Genomic DNA, 22,362 nt, shown 5'->3' with positions numbered 1-22,362 from the left:
CACGTTACTATTTTAATAACGTGATAATTTGTCAGTTAAGTATAAAGTCTCTTCTTCTTCCTCGCGGCCGTCTGGTTTCCCCGGCCATCCCCGAACGATTCAGAATTCTCAGTAAAAGCTCGCACAGCTCCTGGTCCTACCAAAAAAAAAAAAAAGATTGTTATTTTATCCTTTGGTGGCAAAACTCCAAGCAGATCCAGCATATTCCTCCAACACAGCATACTTCGGAATCCTTTATTCTAGACCTACGTAACAAATGAAAAGATCATCACAATAAAGATTCCATCTCATTTGTTGCAGAGGTCAGAAACAAGGAAAACCAGAAAGTTGAAATCGAATGAAGACAGAAGATCTAAAGAAAACCTCACATCTTTGAAAGATTTCCAAAAGGTGAAAGTATTTATAGAAGATAGAACATCAATATTGCGTCAATTCAGAAGACAAGTAAATGCCCCCACACGCTACATCCATTCGAGAGTCCAAGCGACGCCCAACAATGCACCAAAGATCACACACAACTAATAAGGGGCACAATCATTTCAACAACGCCACGAATCCAACGGCCCTAAGAAACGAAGCGTCATCTCAAATATCATCAATAACTCATTAGGGGGCAAATTTGCCCACGATCTGCTGTGATTTTCTATTATTTTCTGTGCTCAAGCCTTCAAGGCATTTCTGTAATTACGTTAGAAAAATTACAGAAGTTGAACGATAGACCAAGGTTGAAGACGATCCAACATATTTTTTTTTCTTTTCTTTTCAAAACGCATCGTATAACTTTGGTGAGCCACATCTGTTTAACTCTTTGTTTTTTAACAAAGAAGTGACAAGGCAATGAAGGTACCGAATTCAAAAAAAAAAAAAAAAAAAATCGTTTTTCAATTCTCTCATTTGCTCTTTTAAATTATTATTATTATTATTTAACAAAAATTGGATTGCTTTTGTTTTTTATAATTGTTTTCATATTTAATTATTTGTGAATATATATAATTTTCGTTTAATATTTTAATTGTATAAAATATATAATTGTAATTATTTGAGAATGATATATTCAAGACTATCAGCAATGAAAAAAATCATCCACCGATCTCAAGGTATGAAGACTGGTTTAGGACAACTGAATTAATTAACGCAAGGCATGACAAAATAAATTGTAAGTTGCATTATACGTTTTAAAAAATAATTAAATTTTGCTGAATTATTTATTTATTGTGTTAGTTATATTTTTTAATTTTTTAATTGATTTTTTTTCAACATTAATTTTTTTTATTCATAAAATAATAATAATAATAAATCTTGACCCTCATGACCCAAAATCCTTTAAAATTATACGTTTTCAAAAAAACACCATCTTACCTGCGATTTGAAAAAGCAGGTAACTCAACAATCGCATAGCCAGGGGTCAAGAACCCTACTGCCATGTAAAAACATGCCGCAATAGAAGACCACCAAATTCTTTGGTGGCAAGGCAGTCCGAATGGAATTCCGACGACTATATAAAAGACAATGATGAGAGGTTTACATACTGTATGTATTACTGGTGTGATCATGAAGTTTATAATTTGTTTTGTAATATGTTATAAGGAAAGTAAACTTTTATGGTAGCTAGTTACTTTTTGTATTTTGGTCTACAAACTCCTCAACAGTGTATATATATTTTGGTACTCTCATTTTGTGGAAGATGTAAACCTCTCATCATTGTCTTCTATATAGTCGCAGGAATTCCATTCGGACTGCCATATAGTTACCCTTTTATTAATTGAATAGCTGATCATGAAGTTCTTGTTGGTAGCTCAATCATGAAGTGCTTTTTGGTACCCCTTCTTGCAGTATCATATTGTGTGATGAAATCATTGTATAATTTGGCATCTTTGTGAAGGTATGTCAACGCAAGATATCTACATTACATGTTATTTAAAAGAGATAGACTGTTGCATTTGCAATAGGTAATAAAGTGCCAATAAACAACCTGCTTAGAGATATCTCCATTACAAAACATAGGGTATACATGGTTAATTATGGAGGTTTATATGCATATAAATATTCAATTTTAACACGTGGACAGTAACGTGATAAAACTACACGTTACTATAATTGTAACGTGATATATATATATGCCCATCACTATATATTGAGTAACGTGAACAATATCTTACTAGGTCATATATTAACTAACGGGTTAATTTGCACGTTACTCTGGAGTAACCCGTAAATTTACCACGTTAGTGTATATTAGCGCGTATATATTTACGCTACTGTCCAGTAACCCATAAAATGTTCACGTTACAAATGAGTTACAAAGTAAATTTTACACGTTACTATTGATTTTAGTAACGCGTCAAATAATTATCACGTTACTGTAATCACTCACGTGTAAAATTCTACAAGTTAGTATTCTCATGTTTTTTTGTAGTGTTGGTAAAAGCCCAAGTAAATTGTTCATTCATCTCTAGTGTGAATCTCCCCTCCAACACCTCAAGACACTCATCCTCTCCTATGGGGCCCCAGGATGAGAAAATAGATTAAAAATACTCTAGGAAAGCTCTCCTTATCTCTTCAGGCCTCTAGCAGTTTACCCTTGTAGCATCCTTGACCTCACAAATATGATTTGCCTTCTTTCTTTGATTTGTATACAAATGAAAGAATTTTATATTCCGGTTTCCATTTTGTAGCCAATGCACCTTCGCTCGTAGCTTACATTTTAAATATTCTCTTTCAAGCAGAGCATCTATATTCGCCTGAATTTCCTTACTCTTTCCCACCGTCTCTGGATCAGGCCTACCTTATATCATCTCGATCCACTCTGTTTTCTTTTTTATCCTGGTTGCTTGCTTTCGGCTGCCATGTCTTTTACTCCATTTCAATAGATGTCGCTTGCATTGCATAAGTTTGCTTTATAGAATATCAAGCAAGTCCCCCTCACTTCCTCCCCAAACAACTTCTATCACTGGGAAGCATGCATCATTAACCATCCAGCTGGCTTAAAATTTGAAATGTTCACTTCAACATGTTTCCTCGACCCTTCTACCTCCATAAGTTAATAACGGAGGACAATAGTCTGACTTCTAGCTTACAATACAAAGACATCAACCTCTTCAAACATTTCACGCCACCTCAAATTTGTCACTGCACCATCTAGTCTTTCCTTTGTAAACTGATAATCTGTGCGATTATTGCACCAATTAAGTGAATTTGGACCCAATGAATGCCAAATCACTTAGGTGACACCCCTCAAGAACTTCTTTGAAAGCTACCATTTGACGATGAGGCCTTACGGCTACATCGTGTTTTTCTAAATGATATGTAATCTCATTGAAGTCCCCCACACATAGCCAAAGCATAGGAGAGAGCTATTGTAGATGTCGCAATAAACTCCACACTTCCCCTCTCCGAGCTGTTTCTGGGTTTCCATAGAATCCTATCAATTTCCAGGAAAAGTCCCTTCTCACTTCCTTAATAACCGCATTAATGTGGCAATTAGAATAATTTTGGATTTCCAGATTCACACGTCTTCCTTCCTTAAAAGCGCTAGGCCACCACTACGACCTACACAATCCACCACAAATAAGCTGTCAAACCCTAATTTTCCACGCAAATAAGACATTTTATCTCTTTGGAGTTTTGTTTCCATGAGAAATAAAATGTTGAGTCTCTTATACTTCACCAATTGGCAAAGATTACGAACTATCTAAGGGTTTCCAAGCCTTCGAAAGTTCCAACTTATAAGACTCATAATGAGCAATGGGGCTAAACATCAACCGCCGCCACCACTCTAGTTGAACCTCTCCTCAACCTCTTGGTAGTAGATACATCTTCATTGACAACGTCATGCTACCTTATGATAGAATTCTCTGCGCCCATAGTATCCCCCATCACCAGATCTCTTCCTTATACCTGTCATACCATTAATACGAGTTCTCCTCTTCCATTGTTTTGGTTTTACAGTTTAGCTATGTGTGTCTCTGCTATGAGCGGTAAAATATCAATTTCAAATAAATTTTGCATACCATCCTCCATCTCGCTATCCACGTCATCTACCAAGTTTAACTGCTCCATATACCGCCTACTTGGGTTAGACATGATGCCTGAATTTGGCTTTTGCAGACAATTTGTCACTTGCTCCTCATTACTCAGTACTGTGACCTCATCAGAAGATATATCCATTTGTTGACCAGATGGGCTCGTGAAAAAAAGAGCCAAAGCCCGGTTTACCACCCCCTTAGAGTTGTCATGGGCTGCCCATAAGCCTTCCGATTCCACTGCCCAAGGGAAACCTTCATTTTCCAATTTTTTTTTTAATTTAAAAAATAAAAATTTTAAGATGATGTGGCGAAAATGCTGACGTGACATTAATGGAAGTTGCGAAAATGAACGGAAAAGTGACGGAAATGGTACCTTCGTTCATAAAACTAACGAAATTCCACGTCAAACTGATCAAAACCTGCCACAGAAGATGGACGGAGGTACCATTTCTGTATTTGGTCATAAACGATGTACCATCTACGATATAAAATGAAACCTAAGTATAAAAAATAAAGTCGTAAAACCCAGGGACTAAAAAGGCTTTTAACCCTAAAATTTATGGAGTATTTATTTATGCATGTGTATTTTAAATATTTTGTTGAGGATTTTTATACGTAAATAAATTTTAAAATATTTAAAGATTAAGGGGTTTATTATATTTTAACATAATTGCCACATGTCTAGGTGGGGTATTACATTTTCCCATCCTTATTAAAGTGTATGTCTAGGGGTTTAGTAAATGAAAAAGTGGTGGTTGTTCATGTATCTATAGTGTATTTTTCAAAAGAATCTTTTTTTTAATAAACTAAGAAATCATTCGTTTAAGCCTTGACTAAGTTTTCTTTGAACCTGGGTTAGAGAAACTTTCTCCAATCTAGTTTATAAATTTGTTATGTATCCTTAAAACATACGAGAAGTATATATATATATATATATATATATATATATATATTTTATAACATGTGAGATATATAAAAAAGAAATCTACATAACATTCTATACGGTCCAAGATCATTAACTATCATGGTTTTCACAATAAATTAATAACGTCCTAGAATCCAAAGCAACCAATAAACCTTTTTAAATCTTGATCTGAAAGCCCAAATACTAGAAAACGGTTTCTCTCACTTGACCCTCTTAAGATACACAAAGCCGGTGAAATTTGTGTATATTTATAGGATAGAGAGCACTCATTTCCTTATTCACCATTAACTCCACTTCCCGTCAAAATAGAAATTAAATAAGAAACCACTTCTCTAAATTGACAAAAAGTTTAATAGGATTATGATTAAATGACCTTACAAAAGTAAAAGTCTAATAGTTTTCATATGTGCCATTAAATTCTTACAATTCCCTACTTGTCCCATATGACAAATATTGTTTGACTCGGTAAAGTTAACATCAGGCATGCAAAAAATCTAATACATTCTTAAAATTTTATTTTATTTTTTTGAAAAAAACCTTGGGGCTTAGGGGGCAAGGCCCCAAGATCCTTGGTAGCTCTGCCCCTGCTCGATCACATTCTTGGGGTGCCACGTTTTTGACTACACAAAAATAACTTTGCACACCAAAAACACTACGTAAAACAAATAACGTGCAATATGAGTGCTAAGTCTCACATTGCCTAGTTACTAGGTGAAATTGTGCTTTATAAGGGATTCTAGGGAAACTTCAAATTGACTAGTCCTTTTGGGATGATAGCGCAGATGTGGCTAGCGCTTTTTTCCTAGGTCATTACAACAACTCCCTAGCTGGAATAATCAATTTGATAACTATAATTAACTACTAGATGAGCCAAAAAAGGTACCTGCTTGATCATTTGTCATGTTAGAGATTATGTTGTGCCAAATCATTTTCTAATAGTTTGTTGTCTTTGAAATCTTCTAGATTTGTGTTTCTCTCTCTCTTTTTTCTTTCTTCTTCTTCTTTTTTTTTTTTTTTTTTTTTTAAAAAAAAAAAAAAAAAATTGGGTTTTTCTCTTGTATATTCCCTATGTACATAGGTTGCGCCTTTCTACGCTTCTTAATGAGATTTGATTACTTATAAAAAATAATATGTTAGGTATTTGAGTGATGTCTTCTAGCATATTTACATCCTGAGAGCTTATTTTGTCTCATCTCCTATTTGTGGATGATGCCTTCATCTTTTGTGAGGCAAACCCCGATCACTTCCGTAATTTGTGTTTTCTTTTCTTCTAATTTGAAGCTGTGTCAGTTTGAAAATTAATTGAGCTAAATTAGAGTTAGTCCCTATTAGCGTAGTGGAAGATGTTGAAGGCATGTCTTGTATCCTTGGTTGTAGGATTTCTCCTTTGCCTATATATATGAAGTACATGGGTATTCCGTTGAGCGCTTCTTTCAGAGCAAAATCAATTCGGGATGGTATTATTGAGAAGGAACAACGTTCGGTCGATAGGAAACGACTTTATTTGTCTAAGGGTGGTAGAATCACTTTGATTAAAAGCATTCTATAATTTTCCTATTTATTCCCCCCCCCCCCCCCCCCCCCCCTCCCCCCTCTCTCGGTGTTGCTAATCATATGGAGAAACTACAACATAATTTTTTTTGGGACGGAGTTTGTTATGAATTCAAATTCCATCTTATAAGTTAGTCAAAGATTTGCACTTTGATTTCTTAAGGTGGTTTAGGCATTAGAAATTAATTTGCTTCTTTTTAACCAAGCTCTTTTGGAGAAGTGGTTGTTGCTTTATGCCATAGAGAGTCTATGTGGAGAATGGTTGTGAAAATTAAATATGACAACATGTGGGAGTGTGGTGTTCAAATGCTGTTAATGGGTCTTACGGGGTTGGTGTGTGGAAAATTAAATGCATGATGTGTGATGTGGGATAGATTTTGAAAGCAGTTTTCCCTTAATTTAGTATAACTCGTTTCAAGGAGGCTTCAGTGACAAATCAATTATAGTTTTCTAATGGCACTTTATAGTGGAACAACACTTTTATCAAAACAGTGGATTCGATTAGCCAAAGACTTGTGGGAATTGATCTTCCATCTATTCGGGATAGAGTAGGTCACGCCTCAACTGGTGGTGGAGTTGCTGACTTGTTGGGAGGACATCTTGGAATTAAGACATTGCAATATAGAAGTTTGGAAGATGATTCAATTGTGCTTATTGCTTAATGTGGTACACTTGAAGAGAACACTATGCCCAAAACTTCAAAGACTGAGGAGACGGTGACAGACTTGAAAGCCTTTATGTTCAACTCTCTTTATAATTGGATGGATGATATATCTATGTTCAACTGCAGTAAGGCCCAAGGCAAACACAAAAGTGCCTTCCCATTCTCCCAAAAAAAAAAAAAAAATGCCTTCCCATGAAAAAAATGTCTCCTTTTATTAGATGTGGTGGGAGTTGGTATGCTTTTTCCTTAAGGCACATGGCTCACAGACAGCATGCCTATATTAATTTTTCTTTCAAGCTAAGAAACCCAACTTGTTTTTCTGAAAGTTTTACTTGAAAGGCCAATCGAAATTGCTCATGGTTCAAGGTGCATTTTGAAGTTGTTTGAGAAAATCATATTTAAATAGATCAGCCAATCGGCTAGTAAATTAAAAATGAATTTATTTCCCCCACTTGCTGGATGATCGGCTTAATAAATTTTGAAGCCTAAAGCGATAAGCTTAGGTAGAGTCTTTTTTATATTTAAATAATTTTAATTTTAAATCATTCTTTTTGCTTTTTGGCTTTTATTTTTTTTTTTCAAATGACTTGCAAAATTCATCTTTGTTAGGAGATATTTAATTTCAACAAATGTTATATTTTGTGTTGAATTACATATAATTATTTTTTCGTAGAATTTAATTTGCGTAAAACGAAATTAACTTTATTCTAAAAAATTTATTTTAATAAACTTAGTCAGTATTTTGGTTTTAAGTTCATGTGAAATTATGAGGTAGTATATGTTTTAAGGATGCAATTAATGTAACTTTCCATTTTTCTTTTTTTTCCTCCTTAATATTTTGGAATTCAATTATTTGTATTTATTTTTTTACCGTAATTGAGGCCTTAATTAAAAAGCACTTACTACATTTTTTGTCATAATATTATTTATTTACCATAATTGCAAACTTAATTAAAGAGCATTGAAACTTTTTTTTTTTTTTTTTTTTTTGTCATAAATGGAGCTATAATTTTTTTTTAATATATAAAAGAAAACTTAATTATACTATTTTTTATTTGAGGCCTTATTTAATTTGAGGCCTTAAGCGATTGCCTAATTTTCTTAGGTATTGAGCTGGCATTGTCCACTTGGCATTTGGCCAAAAAATAAGAAGGGAGAATTTTTTTTATTTTTTATTTTTTTATTTTTATGTAATATGGCCATAAACCTTGGGCAGCAATTACTTATTTTATGCTTATTAGAAACTTTATGGCCATTAAAATTAGTGGAGCATTAAATTAGACCTGTTGAAATTGAGAAAAGTCTCTCTAATAGGATTAAAGAAAAAGAAAAAAAAAATCTCAACACATTAAAACATAGCAGATATCTTCAAAGCTAAGTTTTTGTGTATGCATGAGGAGAGAGAGCTCCTTAACTCGGAGGAAACCTCTCCCATCTCTCTCTTCCTTTTTCTGCTTTAATTCGTTTCTTTGTTTGCTTGCATTATTTTTTAAGACACCTTTTGAAGATATGTCCAAAGATCCCTATCTTTTTCAAAGGAGAAATTATCATAACACTCTAAATGTATAACAATGGCACAATAACAAAATATTGGATTCCACCTCAATATCTCTTGTTGTTGTACCATTGTTGTACTCCAAGAGTTTAAGTATTATTTTCCTTTTCAAAGTTACCCAAACGGTTGTTCATGCGGCTGTCAAAACGACAAAGTCAAAACCACGCCGGTAACTGGGCTTAAATTTCTTCTTTTTTCTTTTTTTTTATTCCGATTTTCAAATTTAAAGTTTTCGAAAAAATTTAGAAATTTAGGTCGGTTACCGACAAAATCATAACACCCACGTTTTCACTTTGTGGAACCATCTTATGGATTAAGGTACCGGCACAGGTACTTTCGCATTTGTTAAAGACAAGACTCAAATAATTATATATATCATTTAGAGAGGCACACAATAATAACTACACATCCTGTAGATATACTTTTGTGATGAGCTTTTTTGCAGGAGAGAGGATGCAGACTTTGAAATAAACAGATCCTATTTCACCTCCATTAACGAAAGTAACTTTTGGCTGGGAATGATCCGAACCACATGCTTCGTAGGTGTATTCAGTGCCCAAATGGTTCAGTTCATCATCTGACGTGGCCCACATCTTGGAACTTTCGTTTGGGGCCCACCAATTCTCATAGTACGAGAATGCCGACTGCTTGACTTTCCTCTTACACTGCTTTTACTTCTCTTATTCTCCTCTCATTGTTCTCTCTGTCTTCCATCTTCTTCACTTCTGCTGGAAATTCAAGCTGAGAAAGCCAAACAGATTCGTTCAACTTCAACATGAGTCTACTGGGTTTTCTCAAATTTGCGCTGAATTTCCTTGACGTTTTTGCATGGTATGCATTTCGATTTATGATAATGAAGATAGTAAAGTTTTAGTTTAGAAAGTCTGCGATCATGAAGAAGTTGGCTGTCTAAGTATTCTCTGCTTTTTGTTTGTACTTTACTTGCAGGCGTCTCTTTGCTTTGGGGTATCCTCTGTAAGTCTCTCTCTCTCTCTCTCTCTCTCTCTGTGGATAATGTAAAGTTCTTTGTTTTTTGGCTATCCGAGAAGAATGCCTTTTCATATTTCCATCTTGTTTCATGGATGTTATAGTGGTGTTTCAACTGGGTGTGTTGAATAAGTTTGGAGTTGTAATTTGTTAGATGGTTTGGTGAATTAATGAAGATGATATTTGCTTAACAGATGTGCTTCGATCCGGGCAATTGAGAGTAATTCAAATTGGGAGACTCAGAAGTTGGTCACATATTGGATTTCCTTCTCTTTGGTTTCACTCTTTGAGCATTATTTCGTGAACCTCCTTGAATGGTAACTCTATTGCCCTTCATTCCCTCTTCTCTATCTCTGTATGAGTGCCAAGCAAGCAAGAGAGAACATGATTTTTATGAAATAAATGTTCACTGAAAGCCCCCTTTTTTTAGCTGGGTATATATTCTATTGTCTGAGGACTTAAGAAAGGCAGCCACTTTTAAAGTTCTTATAATCTGATAGGTAGTAACGGTAAAAAAAAATAATCAAGAATTAGTGATATTAAACAGGGGATATCACTAATTATTCTGAACACTCAAAAATCACTGTAGTATATGAGGTGAATTTGGAGCTTGAAATTTTGCCAAATCAGCTTACCAAAAATTGATTCACAAGGGTTTGCAGCCAGAGTTTACAGCATAATACACATTTTTTAATGAATATTATTTGATCAAATCTAAAGAAGTCTTACTCGTTTTTCAGATGCTAAGTAACACAATGTATACTGATAACATTGAAGAGCCTTGCCTACTAAGTTGAAGGAGGCTTGTTGTCGTGGCGGCGTCTATTGGTACTTGAAGAATTGCTCGGCTCAAGATGATCCCAATTCATGGTCATTACATGAATAGTGGGGCTCTCATCAATGCCCTATTGTAATTATGGAAATAAGAGATTTGGGGACTAAGCTTATTTGCTCAATGATCTAAATAAGGATACATTGCTAAATAAAATATGATTTATTTATGGAGGGAAATATTGTTGAAAATGATCAAGCAACGGTCAATTAACTTTTTTGGTCTTCTTTTCATGAAAAGCCGTAGGTTTCCGTTATTAGAAACTGGTGCTTGCATGAACTGGACTTAGGTGTATGAACCGGACGGGCATCAACTATATTGGCATATATAGCTTATGTCCACACGTATTAGAGTGAAGTGGAAATTTGTTAAATTCAATATTCTTTTTCTGTTCGTAGGAACCACTTAAAGCTCACTAAAATATAGGCTGGAGGTTGGACTTCTTGAATTTCAGAAATCTTTCCCAATGTGTTTAGCCTGCTTTATCAAAATATGACAGATTACTAAATCTGAACTGGGATTTCATTCATCATACAATTTGTTAACTGGGTGAATTGACTTGATTATTCTTTTGCCTTTTCTTTAGGTGTGTTTACAAATTTGTGTATGAAATGTCTTGTTTATATTTTGCATTTATCATTTTTTATTGTCAGGATACAGATCTGGCCTCACATTAAGTTAATGATCATCTGCTCGCTGGTTATACCTAACTTCGATGGTGCTTTTTACGTCTATAATCACCTTGTTCGTCCATACCTCTTACTTGACCCACAAGTTATTGTTGATGAATTCAATAAGTGGAGGGTGCTCTTATGCAAGAAAGATCACTTTCTAGCTGAGGTAGAGAGGTATGTCAAAGAGAATGGACCCGAAGCTCTCGAGAAACTCATTGATAAAGAGGTATGTCACTATATGGTAATTCGGTCTGTCAATGTGTTAGAGGTCATCTAAGAGTGTGTTATATCAAACTCATACATAATCTGTTTAGTTCGAAATAAGTTTTCTGCATTAGATATGTTGGAATAAACATTCAAATAAAAAAGTATTAATAATTGGATGGCATAGGACTAATACACAAATTTGATTCGTTTTTTCCTATTGTAGTTAGATTTACTTCTTTAAGATCTCATTGCTTGTCAGGCATAAACTAATGAGAATTTCTCTCTCTCTCTCTCTGCAATTTTACATTTTTTTCTGTTCTTTTTTCAGTTGAAGACCAAAAAGCTTAATGTTGACGTGGAAGAGATCAAAGCTATTGCAGCTACAGAGAAAAAAGAAGTGGAGTGGGTAAAGCTTTTAATTGTCACTGATGCAAGTAAAACATTAACCATCAGTTGTTGGTTTTAGTGATGAGTACAATGATGCATCCCAAAGAGTTTGGGAAGAAATTAGCAGTAAAATGTTGACTATTTTCAGCAATCATTGATGGAGTTTGGGTTTTTCAAAAATAAGTTGATGTTTGCTTGTTGAAGAAAAGATCTGAAGTATGTTCTTATGAGAAATACACAATCTTTTTACTTAATTCCTTGAGAACTAATCTCCGCTCCTTTCTCTTGATGCAGTCACACAACAAAGAACTTGATATTGTGCAGATAGATAATAAAGCTATGGAAGTAACAGAGAAGAAGGAGGTTCCTGCAGCCAAGAGGGTAAGGTTTCTTTTTATATTTTAGCGGAAGTTTACTTTCAGCTTCATTGAAATTTGTTGTGGAAACCCAATATTTTTTTAGAAGGGTACTAAAATAAGTATATGCATGGGGATAGGTCTTTGAATGCTTAAAAGTTTGGGGTTAATAACATGGATTTGATTGGTTAACAATTTTGAAGCGTGCTTGGACTGACTAGGAAACTAGGAGGTCGCATTCTCTCTTTTTATTTATTTATTTATTTTGTCACTGGGGAGGTGGCAATGAACATAGCTGACAGAACATTGGCATGACACATCTGTTGGTCTTCACATGTGAAGCTAGTTAATGTTTAGAATATTAATGGAGGGTAAAATCATAGTTTTGTTAAGAGCAATGCCCCAAAGGAATGAATTTTTGTATTATTGGTTCGTAATGAGTTATCATCCTTAGCTGCAATTGATTTGTCCATGTTTATGTTTAAATTAGAGATCTCTATAATGTTTATTATAGATCATTTGTCACTTCAGTATTTTCTTATGCTTTTTCAACAAATTAAATAGGGTGGAAGATAACAAAACAACAATTTTGCTTCTAATCTGTCTTTAGTGCATTTGCAGATGGTTCTAGCAGACCCTAGCCTCGATGAGACTGATAACAGAACATCAGCCACCGTGGAGATTAAAGGACCAGTTGTGGTAGTTGCAGCATCCAGGGAAGTTCCTGATATACCCGTGTCTAAGAAAGTCCAAAAAGTATGGACTTGTCCTATATGTCAGGTAACCACTGCAAGTGAAAAAACCTTGAATTTACACTTTCAAGAGATGACACACAAGGCTACTTATGAGGAACTGAAAGCAAAGAATCAGCCAAACATTGTCAATTTCGGATCTTTTTTAACGGTATTGGCTTCAACTACAAAGAAACCTTATCAGCCAATTGAGGAACCACAAAAGAATGAATCCACCAATGGATTGATAGAGAGCACTACTACAAATCATGAGGAAATAGGGAAAGGCCAGCCAAAGAGTGTCACGTTTTCAACTGCAAAGGGATCTGATCAGCCCAAAAAACAGGTGCTAGGAAAGAGTGTGTTATATCAAACTTTTACCTAATCTGTTTAGTTTGAAATCAGTTTTCTGAATTAGATATGTTGGAGTAAAAAAGTATTCATAATTGGCTGGCATAGGACCAATAAACTGATCTGATTTGTTTTTTCGTATTGTTATTGCTTGTCAGGCATTTACTGCTGAGAATTTCTCTCTCTCTCTCTCTCTCTCTCCCTCTGCAATTTTACATTCTTTTCTTTTCTTTTTTCAGTTTCAGACCAACAAGCCTAATGTTGACCCAGAAGAGTTCAAAGTTATTGCGGCCACAGAGAAAAAAGAAGTGGAGTGGGTAAAGCTTTTAATGTCACTGATGCAACCTGAACATTAACTATGATTCTTTGAGTATATTCTTATGCAATCGGTTGTTGGTTTTAAGTCAAATGAGTACAATGATGCATCCCAAAGATTGGGAAGAAATTAGCAATCAAATGTTGACTATTTTCAGCAATCATTGATGGAGTTTGTGTTTTCAAAAAATAAGTTGATATTTGCTTGTTGAAGAAGAAAAGATGCGAAGCTCGTTGTTATGAGAAATACCCAATTTTATTTTCATGATTTCTTGAGAGCTGACCTCCATTCCTTTCTCTTGATGCAGTCACACTACAAAGAACCTGATATTGTGCAGAAAGATAATAAAATTGTGGAAGTAACAGAGACGAAGGAAGTGCCTGCAGTCAAGAGGGTAAGGTTTCTTTTTATATTTAGGGTTAAATGCATTTCTAGTACCTATGGTTTCAGAAAGTGTTATAGGTAGTACCTCTAGTAAACCAAAATACCAACTTTGTACTTCCGTTTAGGTTCCGTCCAATTTTTTAATGGAGCTCCTTGTCACCCTGCGTAAAAACATGACATTTTCCGTGTGCCACATATGGGAGACAACTCAACATACCCTATGATGTGTCACTATATCATAGGTGATACCTATGGTATTTATGCCACGCCAAATGCCGAAAATAATATAAAAATGACCTAAACTTAAACTAAAAAAAAATAAAATTGAAGAAACATTGAAAAACTTCGACAAAAAAAAAAAAAAAAAAATCCTGGATGCAAAAATTGGCTGTGGGTTTTTTTTTTTTTTTTTTTAATTAGAGATATCTATAATGTTGATTATGGATCATATATGTTGCTTCAGTCTGTTTTCTTTTTGGCAGTGGGGTTTCTTATGGTTTTTTAAGAAATAGGGTGGAAATAACAAAACAACCACCTTGCTTCTAATCCATCTTCAGTGTATTTGCAGATGATTCTAACAGAGCCTAGCCTGGATGCGACTGATAACAGAACATCAGTCACTATGGGGATTAAAGGGCCAGATGTGGCTGTTGCAGCAGCAGCCATAGAACTTGGTGATATACAGAAAGTACAGAAAGAGTGGACTTGTGCCGTATGTCAGGTAACCACTACAAGCGAAAAAGACTTGAATATGCACCTTCGAGGGAACAGACACAAGGCTTCTTATGAGGCACTGGAACTGAAAGCTAAGATCCAGCGAAACATTCGATTGAAACGGAAGATTATCTTTACTGAATTGAAGAAATCCGCTTTCCAGTGCAACATCTGTAATGTACGCTGCTCTGGAAAGGTCGACTTGGCTTCTCACCTCCAAGGGAAAAAGCACTTGGAGCAGGTTCAAGTTTCTTATGGATGTGGTGAGGGAAAAAGCACTTGGACCTGATAAATTTTTATTTTGGATTATGTTGAATAGATGTGAAATGCAAGCGAAATAGACTTTCATCATGAATTCTCTCTTATATTTTTCTTGATAAGATAAATATAACCCTATAAATTTATTACAAAATTTCTAACCTCACTCTTATGTTCGCTTTTTAGTGTGACTGCATCAAGAGAAGAGCTTTTTCCCTTCTAAACGTAACACATAACACATAGTAGCATCTCCATTTTCTATATGTAACACTATATATATACTCCATCACTATCTCACTATACTGACATGACACTGTCAATTCATTCTTAAGATTGGAATAGAATCTTCTCAATTTCACTTGAAATTGAGATGAGCCATGGTCAAAATTTAATATTATTATATCCAACGGTACGGGCAGGGGCGGAGGCACGATATTGGCCCCCCAAAAAAAATTTTGACTTTTTTTTTTTTTTTTTTTTTGGTGTCAGGGGTTAATGTACTATTGGCCCTGCAAAAATTGAATTCAACTTCCCCTAAAAAATTTATTCTACTAACTACTACTATAATTTTTCTCTTGAAAAAAAAAAAGAAAAAAATTCCCCTCAAGCCCAGTGTTAACGTTGTAGTTCACGCACCTAAATCTTAAAAATAATAATAAATACACCAAAAAATGAAACTAAGTATGCCTTTTTTTTCTTTTTTTCTTTTTAATTGTGTTCCATAATTTATTCTTCTAATTTATTATTTGTTTTTATTGGTTTGTAACGTTTAGCTAGGACATTATTGTCTTTGATTTGTTTTCAAGAAACTCCTCAAGTTTAAGATAACGTTGATTCATTGAAAGGTACTCATTTTTGTGCTTAGTTAAGTTAGTTTATTTGTCAAGTAGTTTATATTTTTTTGTATTTATTATTTTGGCTATATTAAGATTTTTAATAGTTACTTTGATTATTGAATTTTTTTTTCCTAATTTGATGGGTTTAATTCGGTTAATTATTCGTTGTTTTTTCGGTTGTTAATGCTAAGAAAAACTATTATAAGTAAAAAATTCTAACAAAGATCTTATATTTCTAGGTACTTATTAGTTAATTTATTAGTGAGCTTTGATTATATATACATATATGACATTAACAATATATAAGATTAACTACAACATAAAATTTTGGGAAAACTTTACTTTAACCCTTCTGAATTTCGCAATTTTTGCAATTATATCTCTAAAATTTAAAAACTCTCAATTTTTGCAATTATTATTATTTTTTTCTTTTTCTTTTTCTTTTTTTTTTTTTTTGCATCTGTCACGTTGACACCTTTAGGTTTCTGACTGTGCACAAAAACTTTGCACACCAAAAACATTACATAAAGGGGAGTGATCCTTACACTCACACTACACAACAATGACACAACATCAAGGCACAATGGAGTGTGGTCCATGTGTGGGCCCCACTTCATTATGCCTTGGTGTTGTGTCATTGTTGTGTAGTGTGAGTGTTAATCATTTCTCTTACATAAAACAACAAATAATGTGCAATATGACAACCCCTAAAGTACAAACAAATGGTCAGGATATTTGATTAAATATATATATATATATATATATATTGGAGAAATAAATAGCTCCAAAGACACGTGGGCCTAAGGTAGTATCGAGGGCTGAGCCCATCAGGTTGACCCGGCCAGATTAGACTTAAGTACAAGACCATCAATTATCTCCAAAAAGCCACATATCCCAAATATATCAAGATAGACTTTTATCCCATCCAATATGGGATAAGGTACCAAATAGAATGACATTAGCTAAAGAAAGTGTCATATCCAGTTTGGACTCTACTACCCAATTTGAATTCTATGAAGATAAGATTAAAGACTATGTGATCTAGGACTCAGACTCCTAATTAGATTATGCTCCAAGCACTCCAGTAGTTTCATAACTGTGAACTGTGAGTCTATAAATAAGACTACTACGTCAGGTATTTTTTACAAACAGATTCTCTGAGCTCTTGAGATTACTGATATTCTCCAGAAAATTGATTTGAACTGACTTAGGCATCGGAGTGGGGGTGAGGTCGGCACCCCCGACGAGCCGTTTATTATTTTGCAGATTACGAGGGGAGCGAACATCGAGGAAGGCAACAAATCACAAGGCAACACGTCACCGTACCGGAAACTGTACCAACACATACCGAGAGTATTATTTCGAGGCCCGAGCTTCTAGTTCCAAATATATGGTGCTACTGTGCATTATGCTATTTTGTTTTAGTATATGCAATGCTTTGTTAACACTTTTTGCAGAAAAGATACGGGGAGACAACCCCTACAACAAATTATACAAGGAAAGTCTCTCGGTTAGTCCAACACCGAGAGCCAGGGAGACAACCCTGCAAAGAAAACAAGGAAGTCTCTCGGTTAGTCCAACATCAAGAGCTAGGGAGACAACCCTGCAGAGAAAACAAGGAAAGCCTCTCGGTTAGTCCAACACCGAGAGCTAGGGAGACAACCCTGCAGAGAAAACAAGGAAAGCCTCTCGGTTAGTCCAACACCGAGAGCCAGGGAGACAATCCTACAGAGAAAACAAGGAAAGCCTCTCGGTTAGTCCAACACCAAGAGCCAGGGAGACAACCCTACAGAGAAAACAAGGAAAGCCTCTCAGTTAGTCCAACACCGAGAGCAAAGAGAACAGACAGTCCCCAGGTATTGATTGATCTCTGCTAAGAATAAAGCAGCAGTTTGAGACAGAATGGAAACACTTCTTCATCAAACTTCTCCAAAGATGATCAAGCTACATCAACGTCCATCTGACTCCTCCCCTCGAACGACTCGAAAGAGTTATGGTGGGGATGCTCAGGAAAGAATCCGCCCGAATCCTTTCCTCGAACAACCCGAAAGGGTCATGGAAAGGATACAAAGGGTTGAAACCTCCCGGTTGGGGGTTTCCGAAGGATGAGGACTAGAATCCGCCCGATTCCTTTCCTCGAACAACCCGAAAGGGTCATGGAAAGGATACAAAGGGTTGAAACCTCCCGGTTGGGGGTTTCCGAAGGATAAGAATAAGGATATCCAGAAAAGAATCCGCCCGAATCCTTTCCTCGGACAACCCGAAAGGGTCATGGAAAGGATACAAAGGGTTGAAACCTCCCGGATGGGGGTTTCCGAAGGATAAGGTTATGGATATCCCGATTAGAATCCGCCCGATTCCTTTCCTCGAACAACCCGAAAGGGCCATGGAAAGGATACAAAGGGTTGAAACCTCCCAGTTGGGGGTTTCCGAAGGATAAGGTTAAGAATTGGCCCGAGTCCTTTCCTCAGACGACCCGAAAGGGTTATGGAAAGATACCAAGGCGAGATTGGAGATTCAGAAGGATAAAGCTTTAGGATGACAAAGCTTCAGAAAGGAAGGTAAAGCTCAGTGACTTGGCTACCCACCTCGAACGACTTAGCCTGCGGTCGCAGACTGAAGTTATGGGGGTAGTTCAATAAGGTAAACAAACAGGAAGGTAAAGGTTTGGGAAGACAGATCTTCAGGAAGGTAAAGGTTCAGGGAGATAGAGATTCAGGAAGATAAAGCTTCAGAAAAATAAAGCTTCAGAAAGGTAAACAGGAAGGTAAAGATTCAGGATGATAAAGCTTCAAAAAGATAAAGCTTCAGGGAGATAAAGCTTCAGAACGACAAAGCTTTAGGATGACAAAGCTTCAGAATGATAAAGCTTCAAGAAGGTAAAGCTTCAGGAAGATAAAGCTTCAGGAAGGTATGAGGAGAAAACCTCTTTAAAAAATCATCAAGTAAGACTCAACACTTTGATGCAAATATTTTTTCTATTCTCCTCTGTAAAATTTTTCAACAAACCGATTGTTTGTTCAAAATTTTTTGGGGTAGCTTAAAGTTCAAAAAATTAGACTAGTTCTTCCCTCGGAAAAAACTAACACAAACCGATTGTTTGTTCAAGTTTTGGGGGTAACTCTAGTATAAAAAGTAAGATTTATAAGAAACCGAGATATGTCTCGGAAGAAGTTTTTGAGTGAGAAACTTTAAACTTTTTTCCAGATAAAGATGTTCAATTCAGTTTGAAAAATTATGATGTTCTACGGCTAATAAGATAAGGAAAGTGAAAGTCAAAATGTCCAAGGCTTCCATTCATTAACATTGAAATTTTGTTAATTACAAAAAAAAAAATTTTGCATGAAAAAGAAAAGATACATTTGAAAAGGAAAGTTCAAGTATTTACAGGTTGAAGCCCCGAGACTCATTCCGAACTCCGAGATCTCTTTTACACCATCATCCAGGATACCAAGAGTACCTGACTATCCGCCTCGAACGACTTAGCCCGCGGTCGCGGACTAAAGTTATGGGGGGTAGCTCAACAAAGTTAAAGCTTATGCAAAGGGAAAATCACCGAAGCTACACCAAACTCTCAGATTAAGATCTCTCAGGAGTAGCTCGGACAAAGATACGGGGATACAACCCTTACAACAAAACCTTACGGGGAGACAACCCCTATAACAAACCTTACGGGGAGACTACCCTTATAACAAACCGTACGGGGATATCACCTCTACAAAAAAAAACCAAGTGAGACCAAGCTAGATGGTGTTCAGATTAGAAGATTCGGTACGCCAAGCACAAAACCTCGGGCCATCGGAAGCCCCTAGGCGTTGTAAGTCTCGGACAACCAAAGCCTCAGCGCTAGTCTGAGCCTTTAAAGCCACCAAGAGAGATTTTTGTGGAAGCGATCTACGAAGCACTACCGATGAAGAAGCTTCGGGTATGTTAAGCCTTTTTCTTCAACGGTTTACCCTTTTTTGTCAGACAAAACCTTGATCTCAGGAAAGTTGTACGCAAAGTGTTCTCTCAGAGTGGCATTTCACCACAATCTTGGTGAAATCAACTACATCAGTCCGATCCATCTCCTACCGAGAATAGAGGATCATCTTCACAACTTTAGCCCGACCGACAATATTATGTAGAGGCACTTATGTAGAAGATATCTATGGGAAGTTGCTATTAGTACTTTGACAGATCACAAGTGTCCAAGAATTGAATTGGCATCCATCAGGTCAGACGCCACTCCAATCCCGAGATTCGAGGCATTATTCGTCATAATTATTTTGAAAGAGGCGGCAATTGTCAGATACAGATTATGGAAGATCCAGATTCAGAAATTGAAGTATTTAATTCTCTTACATTCTAAATTCAAATAAGAGAATTAGGGGGGTAACTGTTGGAGAAATAAATAGCTCCAAAGACACGTGGGCCTAAGGTAGTATCGAGGGCTGAGCCCATCGGGTTGATCAGGCCAGATTAGACTTAAGTACAAGACCATCAATTATCTCCAAAAAGCCACATATCCCAAATATATCAAGATAGGCTTCTATCCCATCCAATATGGGATAAGGTACCAAATAGAATGACATTAGCTAAAGAGAGTGTCATATCCAGTTTGGACTCTACTACCCAATTTGAATTCTATGAAGATAAGATTAAAGACTATGTGATCTAAGACTCAGACTCCTAATTAGATTATGCTCCAAGCACTCCAGTAGTTTCATAACTGTGAATTGTGAGTCTATAAATAAGACTACTACGTCATGTATTTTTTACGGACAAATTCTCTGAGCTCTTGAGATTACTGATATTCTCCAGAAAATTGATTTGAACTGACTTAGGCATCAGAGTGGAGGTGAGGTCGGCACCCTCGACGAGCCGTTTATTACTTTGCAGGTTACGAGGGGAGCGAACATCGAGGAAGACAACGAATCACAAGGCAACACGTCACCGTACCGAAAACTGTACCAACAATATATATATATATATATAAATTCTTGTGCAATATGATAACTAAAGGACAAATTAAAAGTTGATCATAATATTCTAAGGGATGTTTTACGTAAACGGTAAAACTGTAAAAGAATGATGCTTCATTGCTTTGCGTAAAAGACAAAACTAAAAGGACTTGATATATATTTTAGACAAGGGAAAACTCTATGTAACGTTCAAACTAACGCCAAATCAATAATGTTTTTTCAAACTATTTATAAATTCTCAATATCCTTTAAGATTAGTAATAAAATAAAAATGTTCTTACAATTTTTTCAAGAAAACAAAAATATTCTTATAAATTCAAAAAAAAAAAAAAAAACTTTTTTTTTCTCACAAAAAACGAATTTTTTTACCACTACCCAAAGATACAACTTTTCACCACTTTGCCTATGTGGCAAGGTGGTCCCCCACTACTTTTTGAGTTTTTTTTTTTTTAAAAAAAAAAATAAATAAATAAATTAAGGTGAAGACCACATTACCACATAGGGAAAGTGGTGAAAAGTTGTATCTTTAAGTGGTTGTGAATCATTACTCACTCTTTTAAAACTTGTTGGCACCTGTCAATATATGATTGGAGGGTGCTAAAATATTTTTAGTAACTTATGTGATTTCAATCGCATGCTAACATATATCAAAATGTTATAAAAGAGTAATAGGTGTAGCATTACTTTTAAAGTTATTCAACTTGGCAGAGTTGCTTTTTCCTCTGCTTGCCGCATGGATAAAATTTAGGGTTAAATAGCATATACACTCATGTGCTTTACGACCTTTATTTTTTGTCCCTTCAGTTTTATTTTTTAACAAATTTGGTACATGTGGTATTGGAAAAGACGGAAATGATACCTCCGTCCAATTTCCCGTCCAAAACTAACATCCAACCATGTCATCCTACAAGTGTCGGCGTGCATGCACAACGCATGTCCTCATGGTACACCTCAGCGCTGACGTGTCTATCATTTTTTTTTTATTATTATTATTTTAATGATTTCTTTTTTATATATATATATATAAAATTTGGGCCACCCCCAAGGCCATTTTTGGGGTGGCCGAACCACCCCCATGGCCCTTGGGGGTGGCCGAAACCACCCCCATTTGGCTTGGGGGTGGCTCGTCTCGCCACCCCCAAGGGCCAAAGTGAAAATAAATAAATAAATTAAGTTTTAGCCCTTGGGGGTGGCTGAACTACCCCCATGCCCCATGGGGGTGGTTCGGCCACCCCTAGACCAACTGATCTGGAGGTGGCCGAGCCACCCCCAGGCCAAATGGGGGTGGCTGCCAAAATGAGGGTGGTCAAAACCACCCCTATTTGGCTTGTGGGTGGCTCGGCCACCCCCATTAGGCCTGGGGTGGCTCGGCCACCTAAAGTGAAAAAAAAATTAAAAAAATTAGGTTTTGGCCCTTGGGGGTGGCCGGCTCGGCCACCTCCAAACCGGCCTTTTTTTTTTCTTTTTTTTTTCTTTTCACTTTAGCAATTGGGGGTGTTTGAACCACCCCCATGGGCTACAGGGGTGGTTCGGCCACCCCCTTGGCCAAAATGGGGGTGGCCGGCCACCCTTAGAAATTTTTTTTTTTTTTTTTTTTTTTTTTTTTTTTTTTTTTTTTTTAAAAACATTAAATTTAAAAACCACA

At 35.9% G+C, this 22,362-nt stretch overlaps 1 protein-coding gene across 2 annotated transcripts; it reads left to right on the top strand.

The window, feature by feature from the left end:
• Positions 1-9,140: 9,140 nt before the first annotated feature.
• On the top strand, positions 9,141-15,010 carry LOC133881017 (uncharacterized). 2 transcript variants are annotated; one of them, XM_062319984.1, is made up of 10 exons: positions 9,141-9,551; positions 9,669-9,695; positions 9,902-10,024; positions 11,193-11,439; positions 11,749-11,826; positions 12,132-12,188; positions 12,785-13,240; positions 13,485-13,562; positions 13,869-13,955; positions 14,514-15,010. In XM_062319984.1, exons 1-10 carry the CDS (start codon positions 9,496-9,498, stop codon positions 14,946-14,948), a joined length of 1,644 nt encoding a protein of 547 aa, XP_062175968.1. In that variant the 5' UTR covers positions 9,141-9,495; the 3' UTR covers positions 14,949-15,010. The 2 variants fall into 2 exon arrangements, with proteins under 2 accessions (XP_062175968.1, XP_062175967.1); XM_062319983.1 differs by having other exon boundaries at positions 9,143-9,551; positions 12,102-12,188.
• Positions 15,011-22,362: the final 7,352 nt, after the last annotated feature.

The sequence above is a fragment of the Alnus glutinosa genome, chromosome 11, assembly GCF_958979055.1.
Source record: "Alnus glutinosa chromosome 11, dhAlnGlut1.1, whole genome shotgun sequence".
Lineage (NCBI taxonomy): Eukaryota > Viridiplantae > Streptophyta > Magnoliopsida > Fagales > Betulaceae > Alnus > Alnus glutinosa.
The sequence above is the reverse complement of the archived record's forward strand: the minus strand, read 5'-3'. Positions and strand labels throughout refer to the sequence as shown.